Source organism: Lepidochelys kempii, chromosome 5 (assembly GCF_965140265.1).
Source record: "Lepidochelys kempii isolate rLepKem1 chromosome 5, rLepKem1.hap2, whole genome shotgun sequence".
Taxonomy (NCBI): Eukaryota; Metazoa; Chordata; order Testudines; family Cheloniidae; genus Lepidochelys; species Lepidochelys kempii.
This window is the reverse complement of record NC_133260.1, coordinates 51,961,833-51,973,640: the sequence shown is the minus strand read 5'-3', so window position 1 is coordinate 51,973,640 and position 11,808 is coordinate 51,961,833. Positions and strand designations below refer to the sequence as shown.

Here is an 11,808-nt window from a genome sequence, read left to right as displayed (position 1 = left end):
CTAGGGGATAAAACTAAAATGTATTTATACATCATGTATTGTTTAAAAAAAAAAAAATTCCATTCCCCCAATCCTCCCCTACCTCTGATTATTTACATGGCGGAAAAGGACCATTCTAACAATAATCTCATGACAGAAGAAGAAACAGAGTTTACCTGACTGGAATGGAGGTGAAAGGCCTTTTGTATATATCTGAGAGTTTCTCCAGTACAACTGTTGCAGTAGTAAATATGCGGTAAGTATGCAGGAAAGTATTAAGAAAATCAATACTAAGAAAGCGCAAGTCTGTTAATCTCTCCAAGAGGCGTTCCACACTTGCATAACGAATTTGGGGCACTTTGCAGGAATTTAATGTTTTGCTGAAGCAGATATCAATATCATCTCTATGAAGACGAGCATCAGATCTACATAATAAATTATAAGAACAAGTTTCAAAAGAGTAGATTCTTTACTGTCCTGTAAATATATAATTTTTAATGCACCCATCACCATAGATTCAATTCAACTATACTGTATTTTCTGGGTTTCTAACATTACAAGAAAATATGTAAGCTAAAAAATGCTTTAAAATTAAATTTCATTTTACACCATGAAACCTTTTTGTCACAGTCAACTTTGCAAAATTGTATTTTGTTCAGTTTTTACAAAAAGAATTCATTTGCAGGAGAGAGGAGTAGACTAAGCTGAGATTTCCTTTAAAAACATTGGCTGATCTTTTCTGCAGCACTTTTGGTTCTCTTAGGACCCACAGTCAAGATATTCCACCTAACTTCCTCCCTGCATGAAGTGGAAAACACATTTTTTCTTTGTTAGGCTCTTACTGAAGTGGCAGAGAAATTGTTTGATTCATCAAGTGCAGACATCTGAAACAATAACACACTTTTAAAAATCAGTACACTTGCAAAGTCAAATAGAGAGGAGACAAAATCTCTGAAACATGGTATTGATCTCAGATATGTTGGTATTATCCTATCAGGCTTGCTCAGAATGCAAGTTCTTTGGGATGGGGACTACGTCTTTATTTTTCATAAAGTGCTGAGCATACTGTCAACACTTAATAGGTAATAGTAATGTTTGTATTGCAGAATCATGAAACAAAATCAAAATAAGAAAAAGTCCATTATTTCTAGACATTAAAGAAAAAGTATCAGACCTAACATTGATCCTCCTGATATGTGCCAAAGAGAGAGAATCACATGCTCTCTTTGGATACATCAAGGTGCAGAATGGGAGAGCAATATTTATATAAGGTGCTGCCAAGAGACCTGTTGGTACAATGTAGGCCCAGAAGGAGAAATGACCCAGTAGCAACCAAAGTCACAAAGGACTACTGACATTCTGTTCTATTTCTTAACATTTATAGTAGATGAAGGTAGATAATATACATGTGAAAGAGTAAGGGAACTCAGAGGTACTCCTATGTTATGATTTTGAAATCAAGTACTGAAAATTGCTACCTACAAATAAAAGTGACAATTCTAGGAAAAAATAAATGATGAAAAGAGAGAGTTTGGGGGACCGGGGACGAGGGGGAAGTGTATTTCTAATTAATTATGTTACCTTGATGCGATCAGTTAAATTTATGGCATCTCAAAGATGGACGCAGCAAGGAAAAGAAAATTGTAGCTGCTATGATAAAGTACTTTGATAAATTGTACCTGTCTGTACTTGCCTATATTTTGCATACCTTTTAAAATGTAATTAATAAAATCATGAGCAGTATCACAGAGAATAAATATTACCGGTAGGTTAATACTTCAGAACTAACAATTTTACATGTATTCATCTGAAGGAACAAGAATGCACACAACTACAGAAATACTTGAAAGTCAGAGCTTTTGTGACTAGTAGGCCATACTGTCAACCCCAAATCTGAAAAAATCATGAGTCAGGTCCCCCCCCCCCCCCCAAACCATGAGCTTTTTAAATAGTACTGGTATATATTTTGGGATGTAGGATTAATCCCATGCAACAAAACTGTACAAAATGGTTACATTTCAAAGTTCCAATCTGTCCATCATGTTAAGCTTTCAATAATAAAAAAACCCTACATTATTCCACTGTAAAACATGTGTTGCACTCACTTGATCATATGTGGCACAGTGACTTTAGAGTTTTCTTCAAACACTATGGTCATTAAACCATTGCATCTTATATTGTCAATACACTGTGAAAATGAAAGTCAAGAATCATTAAAATGAAAACAATGTAAAAAGAATATAGTTTCACATTTCCTTCATCGCTGTAATCCTAAAACATTGTGTTCAGAGGGTGTGAACAGATAGCTAAAATAGATTTTTAAAAAATAAATAAAGCTAACAATAATGAAGAAGAAAATACAATGGACAAGATTCTTCAGCCTGCCCTGACAAGTTCACTTTGCACCACTGATGCATTAAAGTCAATGGCTCTATGCCAATGTACACAAACTGATGAACTGGTCAACACAGTTTGATAAGCTAAAACTGTTTTTAAACCGTAAATGAAGGATGCTTTGATTCAACAAGATTAAAACACCTCCAACATCCCCTGTGATATTTTTAAGATCAATAAACCTAGGTGTATTGCAAGGAAATGAGAAAGATTTATAGACATGCCTGGCAAGATCCTCAGCCCCGCTCTGATCCCTTTATGCTCAGTAAGAGGGCCATAATGATGTAAATAGGCTCTAAAAACCCTAGATCCAGTCACGGGCAAATTTCCCCAGTGCAGGCACTAAGAAAGACAGCTGTTATGGCTGTCTTCTAAAGACTCCCTTGCAAGTCCTAGCACAAAGGGTGTGCTGGGATTGGGGCTGGGGGCAGGAAGGGCATGACTGGGGTGGAGCTGCAGCACATAGCGCTGCAGAAGTTCTGGGCACTGCTGCAACCCAAATAGTAGTCCAGAGAGGCTGCTGCTGTAATTTAGACCCCAGGGCTGTCTAAATTATGCAGCCCAGGATCAGGAGGACACAAAGGTGGCTTAAAGCCAGGAAACCCCACTTCCCTCTGGGCTCCCCCTCTAAGAGGTGCAGCACAGAATCTCACCCACAGAGTATAATTTCTGAGGTGCCCTTAAAGCAAAGATAAATGACAAACTTTGTAGAGATTTGTTAAAGAGACTTTAAGGTCTGCAGCTAGTGCCTGTCCCTTATAAGATCTGAAAGTCTACCCATCACCACAGACTTTAAAAGGTTTCGGTATAGAAACTACAGGGCCTGATGAAATGTCCATGGAAGTCAACGGAGATATTCCCACTGGATTAGGCTCGCAATGCCTACTAACTGTAAGCTCCATGTGGACCTCCTGTTTTTATGATGCTTTCTAATTTTATTCATCTAGTGCCATAAGTATATATATGTTACTCCTTCATGGTAATATACATTGAACTGAATGGAAGCACAATGAATATAAGTACTGGCTTTGAAATATCTTATAACAAATGGCCTGTGTTATGCTGGAGGTCAGACTAGATGATAATAATGGCCTTGTCCGGCCTTAAAATTTATGAATACCATATCCACATATGTATAAACTGCATTATTTGTATATTAGTTTTTTGTTGTGATTTGAAAAGTCCAACTACAGGGTATAATCCAGTCAACGTTCCAGTACTGGTTTTATCAAATGGGTTATTAAAAATACAAAAATGTAATATATTTAATGGAAATAACCGTGTTTTTCCTGTCCAGATTAGCAAGAGTTGGAGGTGTTGCAGCAGCCGCCTTTTTAGCTCCTGGGGTGAAAGTACCTCAGCCAATTCATCCATGACCCCTCTAGCCAATTAAGGAGTGGTATTGACAGTCTCCACAGGTAGACACTTCCAGTCCTTAGCTGGAAAGATGACAGCTGTGATGTAGGCAGTGCTGGCTTTACGGGTGGGCAACGTGGGCGACTGCCCAGGGTGCCATGGTCAAGAGGCCAGAAGCAGGGCAGGCTTGGGGTGCAAGGTCACAGACGGGAGCTTGGGGCAATGGTGGTGAGAGAGGCAGTGGGGCCTGGGGGCAATGGGGGGAAGCCTGGGGAGGCAGCAGGGGCCAGCAGCACCAAAACACAAATTCGCCCAGGACACCATTTTTCCTAACGCTGGCCCTGGATATATGACCGTAAGGCAAGAGGTTCAGTAGGAAAAGGGCAGTATTCATCAGAACTAACAAAGATGCAAGCAGAACTAGCACATTTTAACACGGCATATTTTTCAGGAGAAAAATTTGTTTCTTAAAACATTGCACAAAATTAATTTCTCTGTGATTATTAGACGACCTACGATCACTAGGAACCAGGTAAGGAAAAAACACAAACAGAACTTGAATAACAAACTGAAACAAATAATCTTATGCCACTTGCATGTCAAAAATATACAGTAAATTGTTATGCTACTAATTCTAAGGGCAAAATCCTAGCGCACTGAAAGTCATTGGGAGTCTTTCCATTGACTTTAAAGGGATCAAGATTTCATGTGAAGTGTTTTACCAAAATCCTGAAATATATTCTGAACAAACCACTAGCGTCCAATTCTTATTTTACATTCACAGATTTCATAATTGTATTCCTGTAATGGCTTTAAAGTCAAAAGTCAATGATGACACTGTCAGACTAAGATGAATATGTACAAATTCAGAAGTGATGTTTTTTCCCATTACAGTATTAAAACTCAGTACAAATCTGGGACCTAATTCTGTCCTAGTTTCAACAGTCAGTTCAGTTAAACCAAATTTATCCTGGGGTAATAGCTGAATTCATCCCTTTATGTCAAATTCTGCTAGCTTTACTCACTTGATTCCCTTCAGTGGGACTACTCATATAAGCAAGGCAAGCACAATTAGGCTTTTCATTTCAGAGAGCTGTAGGTTCTGTACTGTGATACATAAAGTAATAAAAACTGATAATAAGGTAGCTCAGTATAGTATTAAAACACACTGTCAATCTTTTCATAAATTGCCATTTCCACATTGTTGCAACAGGGCTTGGCTTTCTGCAATTTCTAGTATCACCAACAAATTTTCATCAAAGTCCAAGTCCAATCAGAACTAGAACTTTCTAAGTTTTTCTACTCCTAGAATTGGGAACCTCCATTTCATTTCACCCCTTATCTGTGGTGGACTTACCACATCCTACTATTAATTTATTATTTATTATTATTATTATTATTATTATTATTATAGGAAGGACATTTGTTACATAAAGCTTGGCAGTGATGGTTATGTATAGTTACAGTTGTCATATTCTTTGACTTTGCCCTTCTAGCAACAATTTACAAGATGTGTTTGGGCATTCTCTTGAGATACATAAAAATGTAGGAAAAAGTCTATGAATGTTTACTTCAGCACAAAGGCAAAGCAGAGAAGAATAAGCTATATTCAAACTCTTTCTCTTCCCAAGGATACAGAAGTTGGGAAAGACCCATCAGTTAAATAAGCTCTTTAACTCCACAAAAAGACAGGCTGAAAATAAATTAATGGATCTCATTTCTTCCACATAGGACAAACTGGGTAAAACAAGATTTTAAATATTACAGTTGTTGCTGGTTCAGAGTCTTGGTAGCCTGGGTTCACCGCCCAGACTGTCAAAACGGACAGGAGAGGGCAATGCTATAATAAAAAAACCCAAGACTTAAAATACACTGTTGAGAAAAAACAGAAAGACACCAATGCTTCAGATCAGTGCTGGCTGAGGTAAAAGGTGAAAGAAGATTGCTAACAGTTCTCACCACAAATACTGTATGCGAAAGTTATTTAAGGATACAAAGAATCAGGAACTGTAGTTAATATGGAAGGAGTGAATTTTTCTTCCTGATTCTGTGATTCCTAAGACTTATATTATTGCTAATTTTTTGCTCAGTAACTTGTCCATGGCAACCGTAGAGTGGATAACTATATAACAATGGCATTTGCCAACAACTCATTTCCTCATACTTGCTCTTCTTTCTGAATACATTTTGATTTCCTTTATTTGTTGAAGGTCATCCAATCATTAAAGTAAAATTCAGGGTCTAAAATTAAAGTTGTGTGTGTGCATTTGCACACCTTATTTATAAGTGCAATACCCATGATTATGCACACAACTAGACTAATCATGTGCACTAATGGCAACGCAGTAAAAAAGTGCTCATTTGAGTGCCACGCTCTGCACATTTTTGCAGACCTAATTAAATGCACACATCTGAAATAATAAGATTCTTATTGTTTACCTTTCCATTCGTATGGCCCCTATGCCCTCCTTCAGAGCAGTAGTAGTGGGTTAAGAGGAAAAATCACTTATTGGGCAACTTACTCAATAATTGTCTACTACAGGGTTTCTATGCAGCTGGTCCTGAGCCCTGTCAGGGACAAGAAACTTGTCAAGAAGCCCTACTAGTCTGATCCGATTTGGCAATTCTTATTATTCAATTTTCATCCAAAACTTGTAACTTAGTGGGAGTTCCATGGCATTCTCCCTGGGATTCTTTATTTATTATCTCTTCCACTACACCAAACCAAAAAGGCAAATATGAATGTGTGGTCCTGAGACTGCACTGCTGCTTTAAAGCAATTATACCAATCCCAGCAATGCATGTGATTTTTCAGATGAGGTCTTTTTGCTGCTACACAAAGCTGCCATTGAAAGGGCCTTTGAATTTATAGTTTTAAACATTTGGCTCTTGAAATTGAAAAAAAAAGGTCAATATTATAGCTATATATTTTTACTTTATCGTTATTCATCCAGTGTAAGAACTCTGGATAAAATTTTCAAAAGCATGTAAATGACTTAGACATTTGGAAGTTTAAATGCTACTTGACTTCCAATGAAACCTAGGCTCCTAAGTCATGTAGGTGCTTTTCAAAATTTTATCCACCATCTTACTTATTTTATTCCAAAACCGTTTATCCAGACCAAAAAAATGCAGAGGGTTTCTTTTTTTAAAAAAAGCAATTTCAAATGTATTAGATTCACTTACCAGAAATGTTACTATAGGAGAGCATCAAATTCCAGACTGAAACTTGCCTTTACGGTGATCGCTAATCAGTTATTCCTTCTGATTAACAGAGGGCTGATAGAGCTCTAAGTCAGGACTCTGGCACTAGTCCAAATTGTCATTTCATATTTTTATATGCAATCATCAAAGGTAAATCCTATGGCTATGTTCAGATATGGTATAGTGCAAACTCTTGCTGTGTATTCAACCTCTTCCCCTAAAAGGTTTCTAGCAATTCTTTGTTTAACAAGTTTCCGAGATGTAAAATTATAATGATCTTTTTAAATGATGTCCACACCATTAAAATATTTTAATGCTTTTTCATTTTCACTCATTCACAACAAAGTGAATCACCTGCAAGCTATCATATTTCTTACTTGTGTATTATATCCATTCATCTAATTTTCTTATCAATGTGGGGGGGAAAACCAAGTTAATCTTATTCTCTTACTCTATGGAATATGATACATATACATAGCATGAGATGGAAATGGAATGGAGACATTTTCCTCCTGATTCAAAAGTCACAAATAAATGATTTTTCATTTAGATTGCAGATAGCAATTAGCAGTACCACAAATTAACAGGGCTGACTCTTCTTTTTAAATCGAGAGAGAAGTCCACTCAGGTACATATTAACAACTAGTAAAAATGAATGCCAGTTATGTTACATGGGTTATTCATCTGCCTACTCCACATTCCTAACCACGTCTTGCAAAACACCTTTCTGCCTTACACTAATGAATTTTTACAAAGCAAAGTGTAAAATCTCTGTAAAAATAGGCAAAGACTTGGTTTCTTATGTATTCATCCTAACAAGTAAACCCTGGAAAAAGGCAAAAGCTCCTTGAGATTAGTTGAAACACACAGCAACAGATGTTATCGGTAAGAAACAAACCAAAAAAAAATAAGGAAAAACGTAAGTTACCTGACTTATATCACTTGTCCACGCAGCTTTTTCCTGTCGTGAAGGAGCTAACAGTACCACAGTATAAGGAGGAGCATCGGTAGGTTCAACCACAATCTTGAAATCAAGGTGACCAAACACTTGCCCAGAACCTTTTACTTCACAATCCGGGGGAAAAAACAAGCAGTTGTGATTTAAAAGCCATATGTCAAAGAAAGTACTATTTACATTTACACTAAAAAGTATTTTAAACCTTCCTCTGCCCAACAACAACCTACCCTCCAAAGCAGTGACCACATTTTCACGTTCATCAAGAACAAGAAAAGTTTGGGAAACATGAATACATGAATACTAATGAATGGGTGCTGCTGTGAATTATTACACTTTCCAAATTACTAAATAAGGCCCTAATCCTACAAATATTTCTCCATGCGTTTTATACTTTCAGCACATGAGAAGTATCATTGAACTTTATGGAACTATTCTTACACTCAAAGTTCACCCTGTTCCTAATCTGTGGGATTGGAACCAAAGTGAATAGACAATTTAAAAAAGCACGGTAATATACTTTGTTACTTAATTTGAACAAGACGGCAGTTACAATTTACAGGGTCCAGAACAAAATTTTCCACAACCTCAGCCAATTCTTTCACCTCCCCCCCAAGCTTTGAGAAACGTAATTATCCCTGTCTTCTTTCAAGCCAGGATTTTGTTCAGTTAAGATCCTCAAGTGTGAATTTCCACCCAAAAATCAGAAAATAATTTGTTACACTGGTTCAACTATTTACTTGAAATCTTATCATCAGCAAGAACAAAACACACATTTTTAACAGAGTTTTTACATGCAGGTTTTAACACTACTTCTCAGACTTAATGAAAAGGTAAAACATATCATTTGCTGTGCTGACAAATAAACAAAGGGTAACACTTTTTTTTTAAAAGCTGCTTCGGAGCTCTAATTATATAAACAGCTTAAAGCAACTTACAATCATCATCACTCACATCTGGCTCCTCAATCAGCGTGCACTCTATTAAAGAGAGAACACCCCCTGTCTATGGAAACAAAGACAATTTTTCAGTACTCTGGGGGAGGGGAAATAACCCTTCCCATTAAAGTTATTTTTAAGATTCCTTAGAATTTAATTTTAGAAAGACCATTTAATTTGAGAGTTTAGGACACACAGGTTTTTCAAGAAAAGAGAACGTCGTCAGAAACAGGAGGGGAAAAGAAAATATAATGTATAATGGGATTTTCCACACTAAAATAAATCAATTACATATTCACTTTTACAGAAATTGCTGTTGCTTTCCCTCTCTCTAATTTATCCCAGCACAGTTAGATCAATTGGATGATATAATCAAACTCCTGAAAAGTCTGAATCAGATTAATGGAGGACTCTTGATGAGGCTCCCCTAAATTTAGTTTACATTCTACAGTACTGTACTGTTTGTGTGACTCCTCCCTCTGTGGTTTCTTCTGTGATGGAAAGTGAAAGTACATACAGAAGAGATGGATTTCATTATTTCTGACCCATATGAAATCACAAAATACTCGAAATCTAAGAAATCTTGTTCTTGCAACATTTCTAACCAATGTCTTTCTGATTAGTTTGAATAAACATTCAGAGCTAAAGTTTGCTCAAGTTTATGCCCCACAGTACCACACGAAAAAGATTCCCCATTGTGTGTAAATCAGTGCAAACTGTCCCCCCAATTTGAACATACTTATTTAAGCGTGATGCTTTGCCTCTGACTAAACCCAACCCACTCAATAAAAGCTTGATTGTGTCCCATGCAATTTAATTATAGATTTATTAAGAAGTTCAATACAGTAGAGTATGCTGCTGCAGGAAAGCAGAATTGATTTTTCTTTAAATTAGTTTTAATCCAGTTCTGTAAATTACCCCCTGGAAATTCTACTGAAGTGGATTGGTTGACACCTCTACTAAACAAAGGAGAGGAAAGTTCAGCATCAGTTTACATAGGTATTTGACACTGTCTCTAACTCCAACAAATTCAAACTAGAGAGTACCATTTAGGAACTTGTTTTCACTGAGAGTTTTGGCTGAAAAGGGACTTCAGAATTCAGCCTCTTGGATTCAAATATGTAAACAGTTTATAAGAATACCAAACACACACTGAACATTACACAGACTGCAGCAGTTCTAATATACCTACCAGAAGGAAATGAAAGAACAGGAGTACTTGTGGCACCTTAGAGACTAACAAATTTATTTGAGCATAAGCTTTCATGGGCTACAGCCCACTTCATCGGATGCATAGAATGGAACATATAGTAAGAAGATAGATATAGATAGATACATACATACATACAGAGAAGGTGGAAGTTGCCATACGAACTGTAAGAGGCTAATTAAGATGAGCTATTATCAGCAGGAGAAAAAAAACTTTTGTAGTGATAATCAAGATGGCCGACTTAGACAGTTGACAAGAAGGTCTAAGGATACTTAACATGGGGAAATAGATTCAATATGTGTAATGACTCAGCCACTCCCAGTCTCTATTCAAACCCAAGTTAATGGTATCTAGTTTGCATATTAATTCAAGCTCAGCAGTTTCTCGTTGGAGTCTATTTTTGAAGCTTTTATGTTGCAAAATTGGGAAAAAAAAAAAGAAGGAAATGAGAATCCCTGCCTGCAATGATACTGGGCATGCTGTGACCAGGGGAATGATACCATGAAGTTAGCTGGGGCTTTCTTGGCATCTGACCTTTCATCCTCTCATATCCCTCCTTTGTTTCTCTGTTAGGGGCTAAGGGGTTTGACACCTTGGCCAATTAGTTGGCTTTCTGGTGACCCCAAGAGGGTGGCAACAAGCCCACAAACATGTGGATTTAAATAAAAACAGTTACCAACTTTTCATAATTGTTGTTCTTCAAGATATGTTGCTAATGTCCATTCCATTCTAGGTGTGCGTGTGCCCATGTGCACGGTTTTTTGCCTTTTGCCTTAGCAGTATCCGTAGGGCCAGCTGTGGTGCCCCCTTGAGTGCCGTGCTCATCCGTCGATATATCAGGCACCACAGTCCCTACTCAGTTCCTTCTTGCCAGCAATCCCGACAGAGGGGTAGGAGGGTGGGTAATGGAATGGGCATGAGCAACACATCTCGAAGAACAACAGTTACAAAAGGTAGGTGACCGTTTTTTCTTCTTCGAGTGCTTGCTCTTGTCGATTCCATTCTAGGTGACTCAGAAGCAGCATCTCTGGAGGTGGGCTCAGAATTCACAGACATGCGGCTTGTAACACCGCTCTACTGAAGCCGTCATCTCGGACCTGCTGGGTAAGCATATAATGAGCCATGAACATACGTATGGACAACCAGGTGGCAGCCCTGCAGCTATCAGAAATTGGCACATGGGCCAGGAAGGCTGCTGACGAGACTTGTGCTCTAGTTGAGTGGGCGGTTACAATCACCGGTGGAGGCACCTTTGCCCGATCATAGCAGAACTGGATGCAGGCTATGATCCAAGAAGAAATTCTCTAGGTGGACACTGGACGACCTTTCATCCTATCAAGTCCCAGACTTGAGGGTAGAGCTGCTCCAAACTTTAAAGAACCGGACCGTCATGCTATGAACAAAGACCAATCTCCCCTGGAACGGACGGTGAAAGGCTGTTATGGCAGCCTAATGGATCTTAATTGATGAAAAAGACAAACCTTGGAGCTTGAGATGCATAAGGTAGTCCAGGATCAGCTGCAGCGAAGCCTGCTTAGGCCTAACGTCTTGGGCCAAAGCCCAGCACATGAATTGTTTCCATTTGGCCAGGTAGATCACTCTAGTGGAGGGCTTTCTATTCCATAGTAGGACCTGTTGGCCTCGGGCTGAACATTCCTGCTCCTCAGTAGTTAATCATGGAGCAACAAAGCTGTGAGGTGCAGCGCTGCCGGATTCAGGTGCAGGAGCCTGCCTTGATTCTGCGACAGGAGATCCAGCCAGTGGGACAGTGG

General features: G+C 38.2%; 1 protein-coding gene across 2 annotated transcripts in view; it reads right to left on the bottom strand.

The window, feature by feature from the left end:
• The window catches only part of RASGRF2 (Ras protein specific guanine nucleotide releasing factor 2), a 215,838-nt gene that overhangs the window by 113,025 nt on the left and 91,005 nt on the right, over positions 1–11,808 (bottom strand). For both annotated transcript variants that reach the window (XM_073344381.1, XM_073344380.1), the window contains exons 11-14: positions 8,827–8,893; positions 7,862–7,998; positions 2,085–2,167; positions 156–404 (exon numbers count right to left, since the gene is read on the bottom strand). In XM_073344381.1, the coding sequence (XP_073200482.1) occupies positions 156–404; positions 2,085–2,167; positions 7,862–7,998; positions 8,827–8,893 (536 nt within the window). The remainder of the gene's footprint in view (positions 1–155; positions 405–2,084; positions 2,168–7,861; positions 7,999–8,826; positions 8,894–11,808) is intronic.